This window comes from Diceros bicornis, chromosome 34 (genome assembly GCF_020826845.1).
Source record: "Diceros bicornis minor isolate mBicDic1 chromosome 34, mDicBic1.mat.cur, whole genome shotgun sequence".
Classification (NCBI taxonomy): domain Eukaryota; kingdom Metazoa; phylum Chordata; class Mammalia; order Perissodactyla; family Rhinocerotidae; genus Diceros; species Diceros bicornis.
The window spans coordinates 3,779,805-3,807,679 of record NC_080773.1 but is presented as its reverse complement, the minus strand read 5'-3'; the positions used below and the strand labels follow the sequence as shown (position 1 = coordinate 3,807,679).

General features: G+C 57.9%; 1 protein-coding gene across 3 annotated transcripts; it reads right to left on the bottom strand.

Moving 5' to 3' along the window:
• Positions 1–672: 672 nt before the first annotated feature.
• On the bottom strand, positions 673–27,606 carry VSTM2B (V-set and transmembrane domain containing 2B). 3 transcript variants are annotated; one of them, XM_058529038.1, is made up of 5 exons: positions 26,940–27,606; positions 26,203–26,387; positions 25,209–25,238; positions 23,327–23,807; positions 677–1,384 (listed from the first exon to the last, which is right to left on the bottom strand). In XM_058529038.1, exons 1-5 carry the CDS (start codon positions 27,019–27,021, stop codon positions 1,296–1,298), a joined length of 867 nt encoding a protein of 288 aa, XP_058385021.1. In that variant the 5' UTR covers positions 27,022–27,606; the 3' UTR covers positions 677–1,295. The 3 variants fall into 3 exon arrangements, with proteins under 3 accessions (XP_058385022.1, XP_058385021.1, XP_058385024.1); XM_058529041.1 differs by lacking the exon at positions 677–1,384 and adding an exon at positions 22,227–22,566; XM_058529039.1 differs by lacking the exon at positions 25,209–25,238 and having other exon boundaries at positions 673–1,384.
• Between the last annotated feature and the right edge of the window lie 269 nt (positions 27,607–27,875).

Here is a 27,875-nt window from a genome sequence, read left to right as displayed (position 1 = left end):
CAGAGCTGGTCACACGGCCCCACCTGCCGCAGGAGGCCAGGAGGCGCAGTCCTCACCACGTGCCAGCCAGCAGAGGGATGGAGGTATTTGATAAGCAACATCAATGACAAGTACACTTGTGTAAAAATTGGCTGGACTTTAACCGAATCCATGGGATCTGGCCATCTAATGCAATCCTGTCACAGAAGGAAGAAGAGCCTGCAAGACACGTCTATTTCTTTAAGACTCGTGGAACCTGCCCATTTCAGAGGCTCAGAGCAATCTCTAGATGCACAAAGAAAGAGTGTGGAGTGCCCTGTCTTCTCCCCAAATTCCCTCCTCAGATTAGCAGTGAATCCGAGAACAGTAAATACACTTCAATGTCTGATCTCCAGTGGGCAAACGCATTGCACAATTAGTTTAAACCAAAAGGGGAAAGAGTGGTTCTTGACTTATATCACATCTCTTCCCAGTGACCTACTTTTCTTCAGGACCCAGGTTGGGGCTCCCCTCACTCCTGGCTCCAGGAAGTCCCCCGTCCCTAGAGGAGGCTGGGCAAGTGTCCGCGTGCTCAGGGTGGCCTCCACCAGTGCCCTGGGGTGTCCACTCTGCTGGGCTGCCCCAGCCAAAGGTGGAGGTGGCATCAGAGAACAGGACGCCATGGCATTCGGGCTGCACTGGGCACAAGGCTTAACATTCACACATGCCTGTAGAAAGATTATGTCAAAGTTGTCTTTTATTCAACTGTTATTCAGCAATATACAATCCAGTTTATAAACAAGTGTTTGACTTTGTTTTCAATCTTTATTTAAAAATAAATATTATTGACAGTGAATTTTAATTATGATAAGATGTATCTTTTTTTAATCAAAATGTCTCAAAAGAAATAATTTACTTGAATAAAAAAAAAAAAAGCCCCCAAAGAAAAAAGTAAATAAAAAAAATTCCTAAACACAATAATCTACTAAAAATATTTCGCTTTGTCAGAAAGGCTTTGACCAGACATTTTTACAGAGTCTCCTAAAGACAATTGCTCAACAGTTCGTGCAAGATGAAGACCTGGAGGAAAAGTTTAGAAAAGAAAAAGACATTGAAGTAGAGAGATCACTGATCCCATGCACACTGCAGGGTCCAGACTCCAGCTTATTTGGAAACTAGATGCATTATTTTAGGTGTTCTACGTTTGTGTAACTTCCCCAAAAATAGGATTTATTTATTTTTCACGTGGACTTTCTCATGCTTCTCTCAGTCTGTCTGTGTCCATCTGGCGACGCAGTCCTCAGCGGGGTCGGGGCAGGCCGGCGCTGCCGAGTCCGTCAGTGCCCCACCAGCAGGCCGAGGAACTTATGCAGGGCTAGCAGGAGCAGCGACAGGAGGGGGTCTGTGGCGGAGCTGGGGCCGGTGCCTGCAGGGGACAAGAAACCGGCACGGTCAACGCCTCATTCACGAGAACCCCGCAGCCCGCCAGCAGCCAGGAGGGGAGCCTTCCCATGGCCCGGGCCTCTCGACCCCAGCACCCAGCTGGTGCATCCCTGTAATGATAAAGAATTTTGCTGCTGCTCTTTGTCATTTACAGCACGTTTTATTGTTTTCTTCGCTATTTGTTATTTGTAATTTGTTATTTACACACGCTGTAGGAGCTTACCGTGGTCAAACACAAGGTGCCCCTGGCCCAGAGAGGACTGTGCTAGATTGTAGATCTAAAGTCCAAATGATTATTTTATTTGAATAAAAAGAGAGTATGCTCCCTCTCCACACCTCCCTGCCCCCAATACCATGCTGCAAAGCGCCCACAGCATTTAAGGCCCAGCTTCTCCCCTCCTCCAGGAAGACTCCATGATTGCACATGACTCCAACCCCTCCAACTCCGGCCTGCACCGCACAGCTTAGCATTCACAAATGCCCGTCTTAGGCATCCTGATGTTTCTTGCGAGTCTTCTTTCCACCCACTGTCAGTCCAGCCCGTGGGGAAAGTGGGGAGCTCAGAAATCCCTGGTTGGTGGAGGTGGGTGGGCTAGGATCCCTGAGGAGTGACCCGAGCACTGTTCTGGTGGGAGGTCACTACCACCCGCTTCTCCAATGTGGCCCTAACTCGGGCCCCTGGCCTGCCACTAGGACGGTCACACTCATGCCTCCATCCTGCCTCACCTGGGCTGCCCGCCCAGAGCCCCATCTGTCTGTCATCAGGGTCTCCATCTGTTGGAAGGCCTCCTGTGCAGCTGGGGGGAGAGCCCACCCATGAACCCCAGGCTTCTCCCTGGGAAGGTGGCATGCTCCCTCCAGGGTTATTGAGAGGAGGCAGTGCAGAAGGGCTGCACACGCCCCATGGTGCTGTTCGACTCCCGGGGTCAGGGTCACTGCTAACTTGCTCAGAATCCGGCTGCATTCATGGAAGGTTTCCAGCCCCTCCCTGCTCACCTGCGCCACCTGGAGGCCCCTCTCGTTCTTCACCCCACCCAGCTGGCTAGGCCGGAGCTCCGCCCTGGGAGGAGAGACGCAGGGGCCCTCCCTGTGCCAAGCAGATGGTTCAGAGACTGCGGCCGCCTCCACTTAGCTGCCCTCGGGAGCCGCTGCCAGGCCAGCCGGATCTGTGGCTTTCCTGACAGGGCCAGGACCGAACCCACGACCCCCTCCTCTCTCCAGGTGAGAGAGCCATCAGTCTCTTCTATGCAGTCATTTCCCCCAATCTCGAATCATTTTCCCTCTGGCGATAACTGTCCGTGTCACGGAGTTCACCTCCCGGGCCCCAGGCTCCCCTCTGTGAAAGGAGTTGGGGGACAAATGATCCAGGGGCCATTCCGGCCTGAGATGCCAGGATTCTATCTGTCCGTTTTGGGAAACACGGGCTGTGCTGAAACACCCGAATGGAATGGGGAGGGAGGCCGTCCGCTGTGCACTCGGTTCTGAGCCCCGTGGAGAAGCGGGAGGACAGGGCAAATCCCGACAGGCTAAGCCTCCCCTCCAGATATTAACTTCTCACACAGCCGTCACTCCTGGCCTCCTGCAGCCTGGCCCAGCTGACAGCTCGCCTCTTGCCATCCGTCGGCGGGAAGGACCAGGGTGTGGTGGTCACTCCAAAGACCTGGGTTCTCCCTTGCTGCTCCTCGCTGTCACGCATCCCTGGGAAGGACGAGGGTGGACGCGCTGACAGACGAGCTGGTGGATGGCCAGGTGCCTGGGCGGAATTCACCAAGGCTCTGGGGCACGGAAAACAGGGATGCGCTGCCTCCGGGCGCACAGGGCTCATGTGGCCAGACCCGGCCCATTGGTCTTGCCGGCTCCCGGCTCGGATCTTGATGCTCCTGCAAACCCCGACACTCAGGCAGGTTTGGGCGAGACAGAAACAGCGGCCCAGGCGTTTAGAAGTAGAGGTAAGTGTGCAAGAGAACTGCCGACCTTGAAGGTACGCAGGGCAGGAGGGACGGCAGATGGGCCGGTGAGCCAGCCACGGTGGACACAGCGGCACTGTGGGCGGAGGAGACTGAGGAGAAAGTTTAATTTGCCTCCAAATGCTGCTGACTGGTCTTTTCCACGGTTACAGTCTTACCTACTCACATTTAAAAGTTTTAAAATTGCACAAGACTTTCAAAAGTCCTTGGATTGAAACAACCAGACTGCCACTCTGTGCTGGGCCGGAGTGGGGGTAGCAGGGGCTGGAGGGCTGGAGCGGTGGCTCCCGGAGGCCAATGCCTGGGGGGTGGGCACCAGGGCCTGTGGTGTCTTTGCTGGCGGAAGTCTACAGGGGGTAGCCAGGGTTTGGCTGCTGGGTGGCACCTCATCCTGTCCCTGGCTGAGCATTGCCATAGAGGGGACCCAGGGAGGCAGTGTGGGGCAGCAGGCTGGCACCCAGAAGATGGGTTTTCAAGGCCCAGCCCTGCTGCCAGCTTGCTGTATGACTCCGGGCAACACTCTTCCCCTCGCTGGGTCTTGAGTCACCACGCTCCATAAAATGGGGATGTGCATATGCTCGGCTTCATAAAATTAAATTTTTTTTTTCACTTAAGGAAGATTAGCCCTGAGCTAACACCTGTGCCAATCTTCATCTTTTTTTTCTTTGTGAGGAAGATCAGCCCTGAGCTAACATGCGTGCCAATCCTCCTCTGTTTTTTTGCTGGGGAAGACTGGCCCTGGGCTAACATCTGTGCCCATTTTCCTCCACTTTATATGGGACGCTGCCACCGTGTGGCCTGACAAGCTGCGTCGGTGCGCGCCCGGGATCTGAACCCCGGGCCGCCAGTAGCAGAGCGCACGCACTTAACTGCTACACCACAGGGCTGGGCTCTCCATAAAATTAATGTGCATGGCATGTCTCACAGGGTTGGGGTCCAGATTAAGCAAGATCATAGTGGCAGATTGTAAAAATGGCCACACATCCCCCTCCCCCATCTCCTGCCCCAGCCTCCACACCCCGTGACAGTGCCCTCCTACACTGACTCAGGGCTTGGCCATGTGACTTGCTTCGGCCAATGAAGATCATCGAATGGGAAGCAAGCAGAGGCTTGGAAGGTGCTTGTGCGTTGAGGTTTGCCCTTTCTCCATGGCTCTTGGAACTCACTGCCGTGTGACCAAGACTGGACAGCCCGCCACAGGACCAGCCACGCGACGCCCTTGAGGTCTCTCTCAAGCAACCAGCCCCCACTGAACGGGCAGCTGACACAGATGGAGGCCTGAGCCCGCCCAGACACCAGCAGAAGAGCTGCCCGGCTGACCCAGAGAATCACGAGCTACATGAAAGGCCATGGTGTCACCAGGGCCACTGAGTTTTGGGCCCCTTGTCATACAGCAAGGCCAGTTGATACAATCAGGTACACAAAAGTGCCTTGGAGGCCAGTGCCACGCACACAGACATTACAGGAAAGGGCAACACAGAGACTTTACTGAAGATGATGGAGAAGAACGACTTTTGGGGATTGTCCTTCTCTCCAGAGGAACATTTTCCACCTAGAACAGGCAAGGCAAACTCTCTCCAACTATTTGTCTCAAGGCAGACAGACATCCCCGGATCTTCGGGGAAAGAGAATCAGGTTTTGGAACTTCCTGGGGCATCACTCATCGGATATCCAAACATTCTTGCGGTTTCCCAAATGAACTGGCAGAGCAAGGAAGACGGGCTTCCAGGCTGGCCTGGAGGAAGGGGGTCCTCACACCAGCATGGCGTAGAACTCAGGAGTCTGGCAGCCTGGTCCCCCTCCCCACGTGCTGTCTCCTTGTGGGGAGACTGTGCCTGTGCCTATCTAGCACGGGCTGCTGGGCCCCCCAGCATCTGCCACCGCCTCCCTGTCCTCACTGTTTACTGGCTCGAGCAGGACTGCCCACTGCTGTCTGGGATCACCCTGACCCTCCAGGGCAGGGCCGAGAGGGGGCCTTTGGCTCAGCTGGGGTAGGACCTCCTATCTGGCCTCTGACCTCCTTTATTGCAGGCCATGGAGACGCCTGTGTCCCTGGGACATGGAGGCTGCCGTGTCAACAACGCTGAGACCCCCACTCTTTATGGACTTCCTCCTTTCCTAAGGAGGCCCAGGAAAAGCACTGGAACACGCAGAAGCTCATTTGTCACGGTGAAAATCAGGCTGCTGGCGAGGTGAGGGAGGCCCTCCGACGGAACAGTAGCTAACTCACTCTTTATATTAAAGTCTCACCGCTTCGCTCATGACTCCTAAAGAAATCAAAGCTGCCTTGGCCCTGCGAGTACTAACTTGTGTCATTTAGAGGGTGAGACATGCCGCAGCCACGTAACAGGCTCCCACCGACCCAGTGGGCACCCACCCGTGGGCACCGCAGAGGTGCCTGCCCATGTGGCTTCCGCCTGGGGAATCCGGCTTCTCCATTTCCCAGCAGTAGCAGAATCCTGAAGGCCCCGTCAGAAAGCAACACAGAACCTCTGGGGCCACTCAACGCTCGTGGTGAAAGTGAGGGAGGGGGCGTCGCTCGGGCCATCCTCTGGGACACTCGCTCTGTCCACTCTGTGAGCCAGGCTCCTGGGGGAGGCAGGGTGTCGGCTGGTCACCCCGCTCCGGCCTGGACTCCGGCCTGGACTCCCACAGGCATGGGAGTACGGAGAGCACTGCCCCCACTCTGTGGGCATTAGCATCACGGTGAGCCACTCCTCAGCTGACGGGCGGGGACAGCTAGCCAGGGCAGCTACTGCCCTCCCATCCCCTGCCTGCCCGCCCTCTAGGATCAGGGATGGTTCCCTGGGCCTCGGGGGTCCCTGCTGGGGTCTGCAGCATGTGTCCTGTCAGCCGTGGACAAGAGAGAGCCGCAGCCGCGCCCTGTTGAGGGCTGAGGGGCTGCAGACCTGGCCAGCCCCATCGCCACGGCAGGCCTGCTGGGGGCCTGGGAGCTGTAGCCGAGGGGCGGCCTGGGCCAGGGTTTTGCAAACAGTGCCCCTCAGGGTCTGGGGCGATCTGTGGGGTTGCTCAGAGGCTGCTTTTTTGTTTTTCTATAGCTTAAAAATTAAAATTTATTTCCGGTTTGAGAAGAGTGAGTAAAATTCAGATACATTTGAGGCCTGGCTCTATCCATAAAAACAGATCACAGGCCAGTTCTGGCTCGTGTGGCTGGGTGAAGTTGAAGGGTCACTGTGCCAGTGACGCCGCGATGCTTGGCCTCGCCCCTCCAGCTGCACCGGAACATTCACATGTCGAGCACAGGTAGCCAGAGAAGAACTAGCCCCATCTCAGTGGACAGAGCCACGGCACCAGCAGGCGAGGATGTCCCAACGTAAGGACTCTGAGGAGGGTCTGGAGGATGGGCCCCTCCTCCGTGTCAAGCACAGCAAGGCCACTTGCATGTGTTCTGGATTTTGTGCTGTTCTAACACGTCTTTTGAATAAAGGCTTCTTGGCTAGAAAAGTTAGAAAACCGAGGGAGAGCCCTGGCGGAGGCCCTTTCAGCACGGACGTCAGTGCTATTCCTTCTCCCTGTGGCTGAGTCTGAGAACGAGAGAAGAGGGCCGGCCCCAAGTGACGGCCACCTGTGCTTGGCTGGCCTTTATGGGCTGGACCTGGAGATCCATTTAGCTGTGGGGATGGAGGCCTGTCAGCCTGGGGTAGCTGGGAATGGCCTGACTCTCACCCCTGGTCCCCATCGCTGGCCGGGCCCCTGCCGTGTCCAGCTCCATCCTGGGCCCACGTTGTGAGTACAGCAGATGACCAAGCCCTGGCTGAAGGGGAAGGCTGCCTGTTGAGCATCCTGGGGCTGGGGTGCAAGGAGTTTCTCTCTGGGTTGGCAGGGGCTTGTGGAGTTGAGCAGAGCGGACACTTAGGAGTCCTCCTGGCCACAGTCAAGCACCATGCCTCTGTCCGCGGGGGAGACGCGCACTATCCAGGCCTCCGTCCGCGGGGGAGACGCGCACTATCCAGGCCTCCGTCCACAGGGGAGACGCGCACTATCCAGGAGGCCTCTGTCCGCGGGGAAGACGCGCAAGATCCAGAAGCACCAGGCCAGAGACAAGGGCTGCGCCAGGGGCACTCCTGGAGGCTGGCTCTCACTCTTCTGCACCATTTCCCCACCTTGTCCATCCCTGCCTCATGGATACAAAACACCATCCCCTACAGTGCCCAGAGGCAAGGTAAAGGCACGAAGCGGCCACTCGAGGACTCAGTCTACTCTGCGAAAGGGTCTGGCTTGGTGCACACAGAGTCTTAAAAATTGTAAACTCCAATCCCAAACGTAAAACTTAGGAGACTCGTACATAAAAGCACAGAGTTGAGTGTCTACCTTGCGCCTACTCTTCCACCAAGCTACACGACCAGCAGCTGCTCTTCTCAGCAGGAATCTCCCGCCCTCAGCTCCCACCAGACCCCCAACCCAGGCCCAGGGTGGCTCTAGTTACCTCCCGGGCCCCTGGCGCAGTCGGGTCTCCCTTCGTCCAGCCCACCTCGTTCATCTCCACCACCCAACCTGGCCCTTCGTGGCTGAGTCTGCAACCTCTGAGGCTGCCCTGGTGTAGGATCCAGGAGGCCAGGCTTTCGTCCCACTGTTGACCCTATGCTGCCGTGTGACGACGGGTGACTGCCCGTCACTCTGACATTCCTGGTTTCCTGATGGCCACCGTGCCTGCCCCACCCTGGTCTCTGCCCTCCCCTGGACGCTGCACCAGCCACAGCTGAGCGGAAAGATGTAACCTTGCAAGGAGGCTGCTTCCCTTGTTGACATGTTAATTAAAGCCTCTTCACGGATATTTATTCAAAGGGGGTTGGCGAGGAATAATTGAGCACTAACAGAATTGGGTAGAATTAATTTCTGCCATAAAATTAATGTGTGTTGGTAACTAAGGCAAAAGCTAGGAGCACTCATTGCGGTTGGGTTTGAAAGGAAATAGAGATATTTGAAAGAAAAGTTGAGAGGGGACGCGGAGGTGCGGTGGGGCAGATGAGATGTGGGTCCCTCAGTCCTGTGTTGATCCCGCTGGCCCGTCCTGCCTGGCCCTGGGCAGCTGGCCCCTGGGTCTGAAAACAAGCTGTCCCCCTGGCAGGGACAGCACATCCACCGGGGGCGAGGCCCACATGGCAGCCTCAGTGTCAGGCAGTGGAGAAGTCCGAGCGCTCCCCGGGGCTAATGGGGTCAGAGGTGGGTGTCGCACAGCCATTGTAGTCATTCCTTGCCGCGCCCTCTCTCCCCCGCCATGCCCGGGGTTCAGGCTCTGCTCTGTCCGGTCACAGCAGTGACCTCCTGGAGTGTTCTCCTGCCTCCCTCTGCGCTCACCTCCCTCCACACTCACCCGGAGAGCTCTCCCCAAGGTGCGGATCCTCTGATGGGCCCTCTGCCCACAGGAGGAAGAGGCACCATCTCAGAGCCACAAGGCAGCCTTCTCCATTATCCTCCCCACAATCTCCCCCTTGCTGCTCCCCTGCCAGAAGCTCTGCGCCCCAGTCCCCATCCACCGTGTCCTGCGAGCACCTCGAGCTCATCCTACAGAACACTAACCCCTCCTTTTCCTTTGTCTGGGTCTGATCTGTGCCTTGAGCCTGGAACAACTGCTGCCTCCCCCAGGAAGCCCTCCCTGAGCACACAGGCTCAGAGCGCTTGGCACAAATGTCTGTGCTGTTCCTGTGGCCCTTTGCCTCTGCCCCTTCTCCCTCCGTCCCATGAACACCTTTCTCACCACATGTCCTACCTCTCCAGCCACCACGGTGGAAGCCCAAGCGCCAGAGGGCTGGCCGCAGGCCTCCTCTCCACTGCCCCCAGTAAGGGGCGCCCCCCCACAGCCAGGAATGGTGGTCTGGTGTTGGAGCTGATGACCCCAGCCCGGCTCAGACAGACAGAGCCAAACACCGTTAGGATAACAACAGCAAAGCTGGCTGGCTCTCGTAGGATGAGGCACTGTCACAAGCAGGTTACAGGAAATCCAGTCCTTGTAACTGTAGGAGTTACTATTTTCATCCCTATTTCACAGATGGGGAGACAGATCCAGAGAGGTGAAGTGACCTGCCCAAGGCCTAGGGTTGCCAGGTAACATACAGGACACTGGTGAAATCCGAACTTCAGAGAAACAGTGGATAATTTAAGTACACGTAGATCCCAAATATCGCACAGGACACACTTACACTAAAATGTTGTTGGTGGTCTACCTGAAATTCAAATTTAACCAGGTGTCCTCTATATTTATTTGCTAAATCTGGCAGACCCACCAAGGCCACACTAAGATAAACGGCAGATCGAGCCTTGAACCCAGACAGTCTGGCTTCTGTCCTCACCCCTGCCCACCATGCATACCACCTCTCAGGGCCGAAGAAGAGGAGCTCTCCTTCCCCCAGGGCCTCGGCCTGACCCTGGCCCCAGGCTGCTTCCAAGGGAGAGAGCACGGGGTGAGAGTTTTTTCTGTATCTGAACATTCATAATGGCTTGCTTTGTTGCTAGCTTCTTTCCAGCTTCCCATTTCTTTTAAAATGAGATCCTGCCCCAAGTGATCCGTTAATGGTGTCACTTAATGAAAATGGTAAACGGGCCTTTCCCTGTGGTCAGGTGGCTGGTGCTGGCAGGGCCGGGGCAGCCCCGACCACACTGAGCATTCAGGTGCCCCTAGGTGGGGGTGGGGGCCCTCCTCAGAGCCAGGCCCAGTCCTCATGGGGGGTCCCGCACTGCCTGTCCAGACTCTAAGCTTTGAGGCTGCTGGGTGCTAAAGGCATGTGGTTCTCAGTTCTTAGAACCAAGAGAATTCTCTCCTTAACCGTCTCAGTGGCTTCAGGAGGTAGGAGCTGTTTTCCCCTGTCACAGGTGAGACCCAGCGAGGTTAACTGACTTGCCTAAGGCTGCACAGCGGGTAGGCAGTAGAGAAGTCATCTCCAGTGACTCCCTGGTACCTGTGACTTGAGTCCAGGCTCCTTAGCCTCCTGGAAGCTCTTTCTGACCCCAGCACGCGGACAGTTCTGCCTCGCCTGCCGCCACACTGCTTCAAGTTCCCCCAGCTCCAGGCGAGCTGGGCTGCGCAGGGAGGCAGCGCGTGCCCACGCTGTCCCGCCCCCAGGCCTTCGCTCATGCTGTCCCCTTTGATAGACAGCACTTCGCTGTGCTCTCTGGCTGCCCAGAGCCCACCCAGCCTCTCCAGCCCAGCCCAGAGACCCCCGGAAGGTGCCCTCCATGACAGCTCCAGTCTGTCTGCTTCTGCCACACCCCCCCCGGCCAGCAATTGCCCCAGGTCCCCCGTCTGGTCCTTTAACCTCCTTCTCACACATCAGCTCTCACCTGACGGGCTCCCACGGCCACCGACCCCAAACAGCCAGAGGCCAGAGTGCCCTTTGCAGAGGCAGAGTGCACATCACCCCTTCCCCGTACCACTTCGTCTCTGGTGAAGACGTGCCTCCTCACCTGCCCCCGCCCCGCCTTGTACCCCCAACCCTTCCTCCGTCCACACTGCTCACCCCGTGCCCTCCCACTCCCCGCGGGGTCCCAGGGCTCCCTTCGCCCTACAGGCTCCAGGGCGAGTTCCATCTCCTCTGGGCTGTGTTAGGCCATGGGGGGTTACCTCCTGATCCTGTCTCCTCTGCCAGGGCGGGGTTGCGGGAGGCCCCGTCACCCAGCACCCTGCCCGCACCCCGTGACGCTCACCCAGTATTTGCGGAAGGACTGAACGGACGTCTTTCTTAGGTGTCCCCAGCTGTCTAAGCATCCACAGTGCGCCAGACAGGGGCCGGATGCTTCACACTGGAATCTCATCTTTAATCTCAAATACAAGCCGGAGGCCAGTCCTTCCACAGCGACCTGGCCTCTCACCTGCCCAGGACCCTGTGCACACGTCTCTTTTTCTCAATTTCACCATTTTACCTTCACTTTCCCTTTACTCCAATTGCTTCATTAAAAACTTTTTGTTCTATTATGTCATGTGCAGCTTTATAAGTCACTTCAAATTCTTCTCTTAGAAAGAGGCATATATGTATATATTTTATATAAAATATATATTCGTATACTTTATATAATTTGCATATCTATATATCTGTATATTATATAAATATTTGGACTATATCTGTTGCTTTTAAATCTTTTAAAGCAGTAGAACCCCTTTATCAAGCTAAATGCTGCATGGAACCCCGATATTCCAAACCATTAGAAGCAGAACTGCTCGAGTTGAAACTGGGGGTAGGGCCGGAGGCCCACAGTTCCAAGGAACCCAGTTTGGGAACCACTCACTGGAGGGTCAGTAGGGCCCTTCCAGATCTAACACTCATGGACTGATGCTGAGTGCTGGTGTGCCCATTACACAGGTAGGGGCTTCAAATGAGTGGACCCTGCCCCTCCTTGGGGCATCCTAGCCCCATTTAAATACCACTTGTCCCCTCCATAGCTTTTGTATCCCATGAGGCAGTGTGTGTCCCAGATCCCCTGGGTCAGGTGCGCAGTGGGCACTCAACGCCCACTCAATGAAGGCTGTTCAGCGTGCGGGTCCAGGCCCCAGTCTCCTCGTCCTGCTCAGCGGAGCGTGGCCTGGCCAGGAAGAAGCAGGCAGGACAGACCTGAGGCCCGAGGGCCTGGGAGAAGGCTGCAGGTCCCTGGGGCCAGCGCAGCCAAGACACAACAGCAGTTCTCTCCTCTTGATTCCTCCTCGACAGTGCCGGGATATTTCTGTCTGTTTCACACCAAGGACTTTTCCTTAGAAATACAATTTTACCGAAAAGGTTAACACATTTTAATTGCCCAGGGATAGTGCTCTGAAAATTCTATAACACGTGCTCATTAAATAAAATTAGCACAGAGGAGCTGCCCAGGATATGTCACACATTAAAATATGACTCTGTGGACTAGAATAGTCATAAATTACTGCCTTGTGTATTTTTTGATACATTAGTCTTTAATGAGAATACAGTTATTCATTTCTCTACCGGGAGATTTGATTTTTTAAATGTTTAAAAAAATATATCTACATTAACTTTTATATGGACAATAGTTATCAAGTCTTGGCCTGGCTGCACCCACTAGACTTCCCAGCGTCCAGCAGATGGAGAGGTCTCCTACTCTTGCCCCTCACCAGAGAGTGTGGGAGGTGCCATCTGAAGGCTGAGTTAGGGAGCTGGGCAGGCTGGGGAATGGCTGTGTCCACTCGCCTGCCTGTTCCCTCCTGTTGTCTGGGGAGTGAAGGCAGAAGTGTTCCCCAGCATGGAATGCTGGGCCTAGCCAGTCTGTACCAAGCCACTGCCGGGGACCTTTCTCCTGTGGCCTCTTTCCTGGAAGATGTGGACTGAGTGTGCCGTGTTCAGGTGTGGGGAATGCCAACCCTAGGCACGCCTGCAGCCCCAAACCCACTCATCCTGCAAGGCCCAACTTGCATCCCACATGCACCCATTTTCCCATCCACGTTTCATCCACATATCCACTCATCCTTCCTTCTGTCCCCCATTCATTCATCCATCCACCCATTCACATCCTGCCTTCCACCCACACACCAGCTACTTGTTTTTCCACAGATTCCCAACCCACTCATCCTTCCATCCATCCACTCATCTGCATGTCCACTCAACCTTCCATCCATCCACAATTCACACGTCCATACTCATCCTTCCATCCATCCACCCATCCATCCATCCATCCATCCACCCACCCACCCACATATCCACTCACCCTTCCATCCATCCACCATCCACACATCCATATTCATCCTTTCATCCATCCACCCACCGATATGTGCACTCATCCTTCCATCCACCCACCCATCTACTCATCCTTCCATCCATCCACCTACACACCCATTCACTCATCCTTCCATCCATCCACCCACCCATCATCCCCTCATCCTTCCATCCATCCACCCACCCACACATCCACTCATCCTTCCATCCACCCACCCACACATCCACTCATCCTTCCATCCATCCATCTACCCACACATCCACTCATCCTTCCATCCATCCATCTACCCACACATCCACTCATCCTTCCATCCACCATCCACATGTCCACACCTCCTTCCATCCATCCACCCACCCAATTACATGTCCACTCATCCTTCCTTCCACCCATTCCCTATACCCTCATTCATCCAGTCACATGTCCTTCCCTTCACTCACCCGTTAGATACTTGTTTTTCCACCCATCTGTCCATCACACCACCCATCCATCCAAACAGTCCAAGCTCCACCATCTCTTGGCTGGATTACTGCTTCTAAAGTGGTCTCTCCACGTCCACTCTGCCCCGACCTCTCCAATCTCCACAATGCAACCAGAGTGTCATTTCCAAAAGCATCATGCCCCACCACCCACTCGCTCCTTATCCCATTGCCCTTAGGACAGAGCAAAGCTCCCATCCTTGTCATAGGGCCTTACAAGGTTTGACCCCTGAACTCCTCTTGACTTAATTTCCCCTGGTCCCTTGCTTGCTTTCTCTGCCCCAGCCATAGTAACTCTTTGTCATGCCTTCACACTCCCCTGCTCCTTCCTGCCACAGGATCTTTGCACATACTGTCCCCTCTTCCTGGAAGGCCCTACCCTCTCTCTTTACAGAGCCAACTCTTAACTATCTTCCAGATTATGGCTCAAGTGTCACTCCCTCAGGAACCCTTCCTTGACCAGGTCAAGTCCCCTATTTTTAACTCCCATAGCCCATGGGTCTCTCCTTTACAGCACCAGCCACGGCTGCAGATTTCCATTCACCAAGTGATATTTGATCAATGTTTGTCTCTCCCTCTGTCAGACTCTTGGGATCTCATCGGTCTCATTTACATTGCGTCCTCAGTGCCTAGCACAGTTCCCGCACGTAACAGATGTTTCACAGACATTTGTGAATGAATGAACGAACGAACTAGTGCCAGGCCCAGTGAATGTGGGGTAGTGGGGATACGGACAAGAATCGGGCCTGCCTTCCTGGGTGCCCAGCCAGACACCCACTCCAGGACAAGGAGGGAAATACTGGGGACCCCGAGACAGCAGTGGGGCACTTTTGGGGGCTCAGGATGGATGAGACCCCTTTGGCTGCAGGGTCAGAGAAGTCTTCCTCGCTCTGTGAAGCGATCTCCCACTACCAGCACACCCCGGCCCCACCTTTCTGAGCCCTGAGTTCATTCTCAGAGCACCCCTGCTTGGTCTGGCCACAGAGCCAGACCGGCAGCTCCTCGCTGTGGCTGGGTCTACCTGACGCTCCGGGCAGCCCTGTCCCTTGGCCCTGGCCCGACCAGAGAGAGTTGGCCAGGAACCCCCTCCAGCTCAGGATGAGCCGTGACATGACAGCTCCCTCTCCCCTGGGTTTATTCAAGATCCTTCCTCTGCACCTGGAGGCATTTGTGTGACAATCGACTGTAATAAAAGTCGTATAAGGAGACTGACATGGCAGCGGTCTTTCCTGGCTTAAAGAAAACTGTGACTTCCTCCCCAGAAGAGCCGATGGGCAGGGCGCCGGGGTCAGCACAGGGAGGGGCTTTCTGTCTTTGGAGATATGCATTAAAGGTGGGTGGACCTCCTTCTCAGAGAGCCTGCAGTGGGCTCTCTGTGCTGGGTGGGTAGCAGGCTCACGTGGGGTGTGGAGATGTGTGGTTGGGCGGAGGGGTCCTGACTCCAGGCCCTGCATGCAGCCGCTCATGCTCCCAGCCCCTCCCCACGGCGGTCTTAGTCCCACCTTCTCCCCACTGGTTTCTGGGGGCCGAGCAGCACTTGTACTGGCAGTCGTCAGGCACAGTGAGCCACAGCGAGGGCACCTGGGCAGGGTGTGAACGCGAAAAGCAAGGCACAGGAGCACACGTGCAAGGGCCAGTGCACGCCCCAGCTCCACACTGCCTGTGCCCACCCCTGCGGGGCACCAGGCTTCCCCACACAAGCGGCTCCATCTCGTGGGCGAAGAGTGCCCGTGAGCGGACACCAGACACCTCCTCTCCAGCCCAGGCCTGTCCTGGAGACTCTTTGGCTACTTGACCATCACCGAGGGGCCTGTTCTTTCTGCCCCCTTCTCGCATGGAGACGCCCTTGTCTAGTGCTGCGAACTCCAGCCTCTCCTCAGAACCCGGCTTCCTTGCCAGCTGAAGGGCCCACCTCCTCCCAACACAACGACCTCCCCGCGGAGGGCGGCCTGTACAACCGGGCAGTGAGGCCAGGCACGACCCAGGGCACAGCCGGGCCCACGGGCAGGTGCACAGGTGTGGTGGTGTACCCTGTGGGTGGAGCACGAGAACCACAATCAGCTTGTCCTTGCTCACCAGGGAGCTCCTGACGCATGAACATAGCCACAACCAGGCAAGGACGAGGACGCGGCACCATCCCCATTTTCTACTCCCTCGAAATGGCACGGAGAGAGAACACGACAGCAGCAAGTGGCCAAGCCATTGCAGTCCGACAGCACTTTCTGTGCTGAGGCTCCCCCAGCTTCCTTCCGCCCCCTTGAGCTCCATGACGCTCACAGCATGTGCAGAGGGAGACTGCCTCAGCGTGAAGCCTCAGACAGGAGCACCCTGTCCAGCCACTGGACCTCACGGAATGATCCTGGACAGTCAGCCAACACCCACGATAGGGAGCAGGGAGCGACGGAGCAGGATTCGAGTCCCAGCAGTCGGACTCACGTGGAGAATGAGAAGTGCAGTAACGACAGAGGGTAAGAAGAAGAAGGCACGCACGGTGAGTCCCCAGTGGCCTAGAAATAGGGAGGATTTGTTGGCATTCCAACCCTGGCTTGCCTACAAGCCAGCCACCCGAACAGAGAGGAAGACTGGAAAAGTCAGGAGGAAGAACGAGATGGCTGGAAGAGGCAGTGAGCATTGTAACCTCCTCCTGAACTGTTCTCAGCCTCTCTCCGGTTTCTGCTTCCAGATCGGGCAGCTCCAACGAGGACCGGCCTTGCCTAGGGCACTTCCTGGCCTCGCCCCTTAACGGGCACCAGGTGTCCCGCTGGGTGACTCAGGAGGTGCTCTCTTTACAGAGTGGTCTGTCCCCCATGGCAGCCGTTCTGGTCTGGCAAGGTGGTCACTTCTGAGCTGGACAGAGCAGAGCCCAGGGGCATGGGTGAGTAGGTGGGTGCTGGCTGGGGACAAAGCTTCTGAAGTGTGCACGTTGGCTCTTTTTGTGCAGACACAGGTGCCCCAAACACTCGCCTTGAACCACAGAAGCTAGTCTGAAGTGGTTTTGGTATTTCAGCCCACAGAGCAGTAGTGATGGAACAGAACAACCAATAACTTCCAGAAACGGCTCACCTGGGAAAGCGAGCTCAGGGATCAGGCTCCACGCGGCCCGCTGCTCAACAGTCCTCTCACGGGGGCCACGGGCTGGAGAGCAGGCTGCTAGGGGCCGGCTGCTGAGCACCTACTGCAGCTGCTCTGTGGCTCGCTCCTTGAGAACAGCTAAACCCTGAGCAGAGGCGGCCAACCCAGCTGATCCATCTTGATGTCTATAGCACACCTTCCCCAGGAGCACCAAAGCCACCAACAAGCAGGCTCATTGCCCCAGAAGCCCCACCCCAGGAAGGAGGTTTGTCATCCTTCACGGGAACAGGTAGGGACCGGGGAACAGGGGCTGGGCCTGTTAGCTTGCAGCCTTAAGCTTCCCTACAGCCCTGACATGGTGGAGTGGACCTTCCCTCTGCTCTGGATATGTGTTTCCAAGAGACGCCTGGAAATAGTCAGCAAAGCACTGGGGAATAACAAAGATACTTTTTTCTCTGTGCCGCAAAGGTGTCTTAACACTATGCTGGCATCTCCCATAAAGCTCAGGGGCTTAGACCACAGCCGAGCCCTGGCCACTGTCCACATGGGACAGAAATAATCAATACCGTATTACAAAAGCACTTGACCTCGTTCATCCCCACGACGCTTGGGGAATTCTTAATATTCAGAGCTTTAAAAATGTGCGCGTGGTGATTTAATGAGAAGCTCCTTGGTGGTTTGGCTTCCAGTGACATTTAGAAAGGCTGGCTCTCCGCTCTTCTCGTGTGGCTGCCCCCCTAGCTGGGGAAAGGGTCTGGGCGCCAGGGAGGGACTCTGACGAAGTGAGGCAGGAGGAGTTACAGAGAACTGCAGAGAGGAGGGAGACCCGTGAGATGTGCCCGTGACACACAGTGAGTACTCAGGAAAAGGCAAGTGTTATTATTGGTCATATTACAACCCATAGTGCAGCTGTTTTATCCTTAATTTGGGGTCTCCCTGAAGCTGAGAGAATGGCTGTGCAGTAAGCAGACTGACCACTCAGTGACGGACAAAGGCCATTCCACTTGGTATGACTTGCTCAATCCACAGGGCACGGGGTGGGAAGGGAAGACAAGGCCTCCAGAAGCTTTCCCAGGATTGACCTAAGCAGGAGGACAAAGCCCCAGGTGCCTCTTTCAAGCCTGAAATCACACACCGCCTACAGGAAGCCTCCTCTGACTGCCTCAGCTGGATTAGGGCTACCCTCCCTCGGGACACGTGCTCACACAAACAGCTTTGCCCTGGAGTCACATGGGTGCCCTTGACGCCCCTGAGCTGGGACCCTGGCTGCCATTGCTGGTCCTGCTCACGGCAGGCATGTGACTGGCTGATGAGGGAGAGGATGCCTTGTAACTGACAATCACACACGGGTGTGCTGCTGTCGGTGATGACGAGGGCGTCTCCTGCCAGGTGTGAGGCTCAGCCACTTCCTTCACGAGATCCTTTCATTTTCTCTTCAGCATGATCAGAGAGCCTCGCCCTCTCTTCTCTGGGGCAACTTTTGCCAGATTTGTTTCCTCCTTAATTATGATCCTCAGGTCACATCAGAGCTAGAGGGAAGAGTGGATTACTTAACGCGATTGGTGTTTGCGTCCTTGTGGATCTAGGGACATGGGGAGACCAGGTGACGTCTGCCTGGCCCTGCTGGCCTGGGTGGAGACTCTCCCCGCTGCACGGAGATTCTCTCGGGTCACGCTGGCACCATCTCCACCAGCTTCGTCATCCACCGGGGGCATGGGTCAAGAGCGAGTGCCTGCACCCTGCCCACAGCCCCCTTCCATCACGGTTTACAGTTGCCATGGTGACACCCAAGGTTGCTCCCCTTGATGGCTTCCAGCAGTAAGAGCCTCTCTAAAGCCGCCACACCCACGGCCTTGGCTGTGGTTCTTTCATTATTAATTGAAATATTGAGAGTCAGGGCTCCGTGTGGGCACAGGCAGCAGTTTGCCACATCCAGCGGCTCTCTGTAGGGGCCAGGGCGCCTCTCCTGGGAGCCGGAGCCTGAGGCTAATTAGAGGCTCACCTGCCATGGATCTCATCCCCAGGGCCCTGCAGAGGGGACTGTCTTGCCAACATATAAGGCACTCAGTTGCAAACTGTATTCTTTTGAGGCTGCACTCATTTTTACCATGGCGTGTTTCTTGCTTAGAAGTGTTTGTCTGGAAGATATTGTTTTGTTTTCTCTCTTTTTTTTTCTAGAAATGGCAACCAGCAACAAAGTGTTCATGAAAAATAGGTCAGCGTTCAGATTAATTAGGAGCCAGATTTACGAACGTGGCTAAGAAGGGGCCAGTCTCCTGTGTCTGCTCTGCTGGGCTAATCTGGCCCATGTTATTTTTAAGCACAAATACCAAAATGTCTCAGGACAAATGAGATGTGAAATGAATGAGTTTTTGCACATAGACTTTTAGTGCCAATATGCGTTTGGCAAATGTGCATTGAGCACGTACGGGGCACAGGAAGGGCCTTCTGGCCCGGCTGCGCAGTAGCTAGAGGATGATGATTCGAGTAAGCCCCCCTCTTTCCTGGCATTACCAACGTAGCTCCCTTAAAAACCAGAGCACCGCGGCGTTGTCCGGACTTCTCTGACTTTCTTCCAGGAGCAAGCGCTTCAGGTTGACAGTCTGGGGAGGTGGGCTGGGCCATCTCTGAAGTTGCCAGCCTGAAATAGTCAGTGTCTTCTCGACCCAGGCCTGGGATGACCCTCTTGAATTAGAAGCTCAGCTCTGGGTTTTTCCTGGACTTGGGGTGGAATCCAGCTTCCTCCTTCTGGGAGCTGGGCTATTCCCTCGTCCCCCAGACCCCCATCTACCTTTCTCCACTCTGCTCTGAGCCCCTGGAGGCTGGCCTCTATAGGCCACATCACCTGGGTGCCCTTGCCCTCGGCTCCCAGGAGGGTTTGGCTAATGGGAGGCCCTAATAGGAGACTGGAGGGCAGGGGGAGAGTGAGGCCCTTGCTGGGCCACTGTGGGTCGGCTGTGTCCCTCTAGCAAGGCCACAGCTCCTGTCAGGCAGGCCTCTCCACCCAGCTCGCCTCCCTGGGTTCTGTAACTGCCCCTCCTCTTGTCCCTCCAGGCCAGGGGTGCCGATGGCTCCCACTGCGGCTAGCCCTGGGGGCTGGCACTCATCTTTGCTGGCTGCCCTAACCTTGTCCACGCCTTTAAAAGTACTCCCCATCGCCTCCCCTCCATGACCCTGTTTGACTGTGCCATCTGCTTTGCCACCATCCTGATGGATACACTCTGCAAACACGCTTGACTGTTAACCAAGTGGCAGCAGTCCTTCCTGGTCCCCTCCCCCTCAGCTGCCAAGAACAGTCAGCCGGAGAGGTCAAGCCTGAGGCTGCCACCTCCAGCCCCCTCTTGGGCTCACGCTGTTGGCAGCTCTGAGCCACAGCTGGCCGGATGCATTACAGGGAGGCTCCGCAGGACGGAGTACTGCTCAGCGACACAGCCCTACAGAAAGGTTATTAATGCCTGCCACCCAAAGCACGTTCTGCAGGCTCCACCCCACCGACAGCCCACAGCCTGGGTGGCCTTGGGTGGTGGGGCGAGATGGGACTCTTAAGACGGCATGGGGCCCTCCTTGGGATCAAGGCCATTCGGGTATGTTTGTGGATTGGTGGTCATCCAACCCACTTCATGCCCAGAGTGGGACACAGAGGCGTCCAGAGCACAGTGACACTCCCAAGAGCTTCACCTGGAGAGCAAAGGACAGGCTGTCTGGTCTTCCAGCTGAAGGCCCATCTTCCTGGCCTCCCAAAGGGGAACTGGAGAGAAACTTGGGGTTCTTTCTGAGATGTGTCTGCATGCTTCCTGGCCTGTTCTGTAGCTAGCAAGGGTTTTGGGGTGACAGAGACCTTAGGGGCCACCATACCCCTTAGTGGCACTGCCCTGGCAGCCCTGGTGGGAGCCCAGCTGGCTGTGCCTTCTGGAGGGAAATGAACACCACCTCCCACCCCAGGCAGGGCAGAGGAGCCCCCTGCCTGGGCTGCTGCCCTGATCTGTGTGGGCATTAATCTGCTGCCCTGTGGCTGGCAGGTGCCTAAGGCCCCACCCGCTGGGAGGTCCCGGGCACTGTGCCATCAGAAACTGAACTGACCTGAGGACCTCCAGATCTTCCAGAAAGAAGGGCACTGCCCATGCCACCTTCTGCAGATGGGTCCCCTTCTGGAGGGACGAGCAGCCCTGGAGCCCCTTGTGGCCAGCCCAGAGACTGGACCCGACCAGTCACGCCAGCCTCAGTTGGGCTCAGGGGCCAGGCTCTGGCCAGGTGGAGAGGGAAATTCAAGCAGGAATGAGCTCGTGATCTTGGCCTCATCAACATTTTTGTGAGCACTACCATGTTCACGCTCAAAGATCTCTTTCACACGGCACTTCCTTGACCAAAGCCTTTAACAGTCCCTCTGGGTTTCACTAGGCATTCAAGTCCCTCCTCGGCTTGGCCTCCAACTGCCAACCACTCAGCTTTATCTCTCCCACCCCTCCTCTCTGGCCACAGCACGTAATGGCCATGGTGATAATAAGGAACATTTACACAGCAATTTCCATCCTGAGGTCTCTCTGAGGTCAGAGATTACCATGTCTATTTTACAGATGAAGAAATACGTTCAGAGACGTTAAGCCACTTGCCTAAAGTCACACAGCCAGTAAGTGGTGGAGGCATAGCTCACATCTGGGCTTCTGCCTTCCAAGTCCTCTGCTTTACTGCTTTCCTCACGGTCTGTGGAACACCCCAGAGGGCTGTTCCAGCCTGAGACACAAATGCGGACTTGCTGGGGTCCAAAGGGTTGGGGCAGAGGGTCTTCTCTTCACCAGCCAGCATCACCTAAGCCACTCACCACAAGTCAACCAGCACTTTTGCAGCACACCCACTGTGAGCTACACAGAGATGGCCAGCTCCCCCCTGGATTCACACTCCCCTCCACCGTGAAGTGACAAGGCTGGAGCACAGCTGCTAGGCCGAGGACCACAGTTTTCAGCCTGCCTTGCTTCTATGTTGGACCATGTGACTGAGTCCTGGCCCATGGATGAGGGTGGAAGTAATATTTACCACTTGTAGGCCTGGCCCTTAAAAACTTCCCTGGCCATTCTCTACACGGGTTTTTCTCTGAGGGAATTAAACCCTACCAACATGATTTGAGTGGCTACTTTCTCAATCTTCCAAGAGTGATACATACTCAGAACCATTCTAAACGTGTAAGAAAGAAGTCGCTTCATTACATACACCGTATGCCTCAGAGCACTAGGGCTCGGCTCTCTCAGGGAACCGAGGTGAGGGGAGCTTCCATCCTCTCTCCCCTTGTCTGCTGGCTGTGTCGATGCCCAGAGCGACCTGGGGAGCCACTTGTTGAAGATGGTAGAGTCTCTGTCAGCCCGGACCCTGAATGACTGCATGGAACAGAGACCCCCCCACTGCTTCAGAGCAGGACCTGATGTGAACCAGAAACAACACATTTGAATAGCGTAAGCCACTGGCATTTGGGGATGTGTGAGCACAGCTCATGGGACCCTAAACTAACGCGGGGACAGAGGGCTCCAAGTCAGGTGGGGAGCTAGGAGCTGTGTGGGGAGAGACTCAGCTGACCCACCTTCCCCCACAGCCTTCGGGAAGTCTCGTGGGTCACTGCGTGGAGCCCAAGAGGGACGAGGCCTCCAGACGCAGCCAGCAGCCGGGGCCACATGGAGGTGGCCCCACAGAGGGCGTAACTGCATGAGAAACAACGGCCCTGACGTGGAAGACAGGGCATCTGGATGCCCGTCACCTCGGATTCTGCAGGGGAGCCCAGGAGCCTGCTTCCTTGACCAGCTGCTGGTGGCAGGTGGACTGCACTTCGAGAACCATGAGAACAGGACAGGACAGTGTCCCCTGTCCCACTGGGGAGGTGTATATGTCACCGTCCCAGAACCTACCTCCCATGTTGCAAGGCCAACATGCTCTCTGTGGGACTGCACCTCAAACAAGACAGGGCGGGGTTCAGAGAAGGAGTGACTTGCCTAAAACCAGACACAGGGAGTGAGCACTAGAGCTGAGCCCATCTCTAAGGCCCATTTTTGAGCAGGCAGGAGAAGGCGGGCACCTTGGGAGGAGGCACACACCTTCCACCCTCCAGAAACCCCAACTACTGCTAAGCAGCCCCTCCTGCCCCTGAGCTGCCTGCCCTGGCGGTCAGTCATTTTCACAACCTTCTGCTCTCTGACTCCCCTCTGTCCCTACCCCTCCAAGCCCTCCTGGACTCAGCCAAAGAGAACCAAGGCTACACAGTCAGCCCCCCACTCCAGCTTAGACAGAGGCTGTCTGGTCCACTGAGTCAGGCGATATCCAGACTTACACGCCTGAGTTGGAACCACCTCCTCCCACTCTTGGCTGGTGCTAATGCCCACCCTCCAGGCGCTAAGGGCTCCAGGAGAAAAGCAAGCCAGCCACTGTTGGAGCACAGCTCCCAGTATCCAGTTTTCCAAGCTCAAGAGAGGGCTCCCCACACTCCAGCCTCATGTATACCTGGAGGTCGCCAGCAGGGCAGCCTCTCCTTCCTAAATACATGTCGTGAACGCTTCAAAAGGCCAACAATAAAAACAGGAAGACAGCAGGAAGAGAGCCCAAGTGAGGCTGCGGTAACGCGCCCTGGGCGCACCCGATTTAACCATGAGCGACTATGCGTACGCAGTGACCTGAGCGGGGCCGCCCCCCAGCGAAAGCCAGCAGGGCGTCCTCCCGCGGCCCCGCTAGCGCGCCCCTCCCGGCGCCCGCCCTTACCCGAGCCGTGCCTCTGGCGCAGGAGGACCGCCTGGCTGGGTGGCCGCGACGCTGACGAAGCTGCGGCTGCGGCCGCGACGGTGGTGGCGGCTGCGTGCGCCGCGGAGGCGGCATTGGCCTCGGGGACTCCGGGACCCGGGGCGGCGGGAGGGCTCCCAGGAGGCGGGCTCTTGTCGCCACGGCCGGGCTCGGAGGTGGCGCGGCCCGCGGCGTCGGTGGCGCCCACATTGTTGGCGCTGGCGGCGCTGGCGGGGCCGTGGCGACGCGGACCGCTGCTCTGAATGTGGGACACGGCCTCGGCGGCCTGCATGTTGGGCGGCGCGAAGCGCGAGAGCACGCGCAGCAGCGCCTGGGCCCTGTGCTCCTGCGTGTCGTCGTCGCTGTAGTCCGACACGCGGCACTCGTACACGCCCTCGTCCTGCCGCCGCACGGCCGACAGCCGCAGCCGGTGCGAGATGTCATTGCCCTGGACGCGCACGGTCTGCAAGAGAGCGGGGGCTGGGGTCAGAGGCCGGATGGGCAGGCACGCAACCCGCTGTCCGGGCCAGCGCGATGCAGCCGCGCCCACCCCTGCCATTGCGCCCCCATGCCACAGCACCCCAAAACTTCTCGGACCCGGGTTTGACCATTATCAAGATCCAATTTTCCTTTCACCCCGTGTTTCCCCAGTGGCACGGGGATCCCAACTCTGACTGGACCCTGAGTCACCCTGCCCATTGCATTGTGCACCCAGTTCCCCATCATCTTAACCGAATGTCTCATGTTGCATCCCCCTGCCCACACAAACATATGCTTGGTATCTTCCCATAGCTTTCCCTTCGGAGCCGCAGAACCCGCCACACCGTCCTCCAGCCTGCTCCTTGGAGAAACCTCAGGCTCGGCTGGCCTCCTGTCACTAACGCTCTCGCCTCTTTCCCGAAGCACCGAGCTACAACTGACCGCACTGGCTCTGAGGCATGGCCTTAGGTCCGGCCCTCCACCTCTACTCGCACCAGCGTTCCTTTATTCTAGAAGCTGGAGGGCCTGGGTGGTGTCTGAAAGAAAGCCGTCTTGCCTTCAGAGTTCACATGCATACCTGCTCCCGGGGCCCCGCCCTTCGCAGCTAACCCCTCAGCCTCCCAAGGAGGCAGGCGGCGCTGCAGCGGCTGCCAGAGCCCCTGGCTCCTTGCTACATATGAACCGGCCTGAAGCTGCTGACGAAGCGCTCCTCCCCCGAGGCCTAGCGGAGACGCGGGGTAGCAACAGGCTTGTGGCCCTCAACAAGCACCCAGGGAACCCTCACCTCTCAACCGAAGCACGAGGAGGTCCTGGTCGTCTCCGGACCCTGATACCTCCACGCTCCAGCTGGGAAAGCCTGAGCGCATCTCCTCCCTGAGTTACCAACCTCACCACCCTGGCCCTGCAGGACTGCCCCCCTTCCGTCTCAGCGAGCCCACAGCCCAGGCCGAGGAGAGGCGCCAGCGGAGGGCGCCGCCTGGTCCCCGGGAGTGTGTGGGGCGGGGGTGGGGCCCACACTCCGGAGCCCCGGCGGCGGCCAGGGCGAGGAGCCGCGCGCTCGGGCTGCTGGGAGACATGCCAGCAGAGCAGAGGCCAGCCGGCGCGCAGCGGCCTGAACGCGCCGTCCGGACGAAGGAGAGCTTTACAGGTGAGCGCAGAGCAGAGAAAGGAAATTCAGGGCTGCGACCCATGATTTACACAAAAGAGAACCCGATCCTGCTACCGGCGGCAGATGGCGCCTCGACACGCCAAGCAGCCACAATGCAAGGCTGCGAGCAGGGCCCTACACCGCAGGGCCGCTGAGCCTTTCTAAAAGGGAGGAAGCTGCCGGGCGCGAAGCGGCCAGAAGGGGTCTCCCGCGGCCCGCGCTGGGCTCCACACTTACGCTGATTTTAGTTGCATCCTTATTTGTTACCTAAAATGCAAAGAGGGAGACAGAGACAGAGACATTAGGATCTCGGCCTTCAAGCTCTTCAAGCTTGGGGAACTCAGATGCGCCTCCGGCAAGGGGACCCTCCACGGGCGGGCTGGGACTCGAAACCGCTCAAGATGTGGCTGGGGCTGAGGGCACGAAGGACATCAGGATTTCCAGGAGTTTTACCCGGAAAGAAGCAGGGCTTGGAGCTAGCAAGGTGCCTGGCCAAGACGGGGCTGCCCTAGAACACGTGCCGGCCAAAGAGAGGAGGCTGGATTGCCACCGGGGTGGGAAGGAAGGCCCATCTCCCTCCCGCAGAGCATCCTCATTCCCTGCTGTGTTTTGCTAAACCCTGTGAAACGCTGGATGGAGAGACCGGTGGACAGAACACAGTGGGAGTCGTGAGCAGTAACTCCGGGTGGGACCCTGGGTTGAGGGGAGGTAGGTGTGTGTGCCTGTGTTATTGTGTATGTAAGAGACTGTGCCTTAAGGGGCAGAGGGGCAGTGGGGGCCCTCCCTCTGTGGGGGCTGGAGGTGACCTGCTGGCTTCTCTGTACACGGTGCTCTGCCAGCCTCTGGAACCCAGCCCAGAGGAGCTTAATTCCTTGGCCCTGTGCCCTGGGGATCTCAGAGTTGCAGAGGGCAGGGAAAGCCCGGCCTGACCAAGTGGTCTTCCTGCACCACCCAGCACCCATCAGACTCTGGGCCTGCAGCCAGCAAGAGCAGGGGAACTGGATGAGGTGTGGCTTTTTGGGGGCTAGGTGTGGAGTTCGGGGAGGTTTCAGGAGAAGGGAATGAATTAACAGGATTTGAGAGTAACAACTGCTGTTGGAGATGCTGTGGGGATGCGGAGCGTGGGAGATGGGGTGCTCCCCAGGGCAGCGCCCTGCCTCCTCGCAGGGGCTACCCCAGCCGCCCCGGCCTGAGCCAGTTGAGCGGCGGCGCGGCGTGGGCGGCAGGTTACCTTGCTCCGGGCGCCGGGCAAGCTGAGCGCCAGCTCGTGCAGCAGCTCCCGGGGCGGCTCCTTGAGGTACCACCACTGAATCTCCAGCGAATACGAGGTGGCTCCGCTAGCCCGGAAAGCGCAGGGCATTTCGATGTCGTCTCCCTCCCGTACTGTCACATCTTTGGGGACTTCGGTAAATGTAGCTGGGGGCGGGGGAAGAGAGAGGCGTGACTAGCTGTGGGGCGGGGGCCTGGGGCAACCCAAGGCGAGACGGTCTGTCCCTGGCTCGCTGGCCTTGTGCTTCCCACCCGCCAGCTACACGAGTCGCCCAGGCGCCAACAAAGTTCGGTCGAGCAGCTGCCGGGCCGCAGCAGAGACTGGCCACCGCTGCAAGCTGCTTCCCTCTGGATCGGGCGGGGCAGCAGGGACGGCTTACGCTTCTCCCCCGCGCCGGGCCGCACTACCAGAGCCAGGCTGCAGCGCGCCAGCTCCCGGGCCCCGCAAGCCGCCTCTCCGGAGCCGGACCGGGCTCCAGCTCCGAATGACCCGGGCGCGGGCGCCGCTGCTGCGGCGACGCTTCGCTGCTTTCCTCCCCCTACCCCTCTGGCCCGGGCTGCACACCGGGATTGCTGGAGACCGTGAAGCCTTCCCCTTCTCTTCCTGCTCCTTCTCCGCGGCAACCGGGCAGGCTCGTTCTGGCGGCCTTGACAAGGACCCCCCCTAGACCCCCGCAGCAGCAAAGTTCCCGCGCTCACCGTCGGCCACGAAGAGCAGCAGGGCGTGCAGCAGCAGCGGCGGCAGGTATCCGAGGGCACCGAGCCGGTTCCGCTGTTCCATCTCCCGCGGGGGGCGCGGCGGCGGCGGGGGCCTGGGCGCGGAGAGGCGGCGGTGGCGGCAGCGTGGGCTCAGATCCGGCTCGGGCTCGGGCTAGGACGCCTCCGAGCCTGCCATGGCCCCGCGCGGCGCCCCCTCCCCCGGCTGCCGGCGGCCGCCAATCAGCCCCGCTCCCTCGCCGGCTCGCCCAGCGCGGCTCCGGCGGGGGGCGCTGCGCCGGGTGCGCAGAACGCGAGGTCCCGCCGGGAGGCTACTGGCGATCGGCCTGTGCCTCTCTCTATCCGGCCGTCCACCGGACGATGGGGAACAGCAGATCAGTCTCTGCCAGGCGGGCCAAGCAGGGGCTGGGCCGCGCCGGGACCCATGCCTGGCCGAGGGAGTGCGCGTCCCGGAGCCACAAGCTTCTGCCTCCCGGTCTCTTTCTGGTTTGGTTCCCGATTGCCACCTCCTCCAGCACCCGCCGAGCTCTCCTGCCGCCGCCCCCGCGGGTGCCTCCGCGGTTCTTTTCCGCAAGGCGAGTGGGAGCTCAGCCGCGGCGCACAGACCTGGCGTCCGACCCAGCGCAGCGCGGGGAGAGCAGGTCCGGCGCGGCGGACCCAGAGCCAGAGAGAGGCGGGGAGAGGGGGAGGGGAAGGGGAAAGGGAGGGAGCGGTCAGTGGCTGGGCGCCGAGCCGCCTCCACCGCTGCATCACCCCCGCCCTCTCCGCCTCTCCCCTCCCCTCCCCTCCACACCCCTCCCCTCCCCTCCCCTCCCCTCCACTCCCCTTCCACAGCCGGCACCGTCCCCGCCCGGGAGGGCGCCCCCCCGCGGGGTCGCTGGAGAGACCATAGTCTCTCTGGCTGGAGAGCAGCCCCGC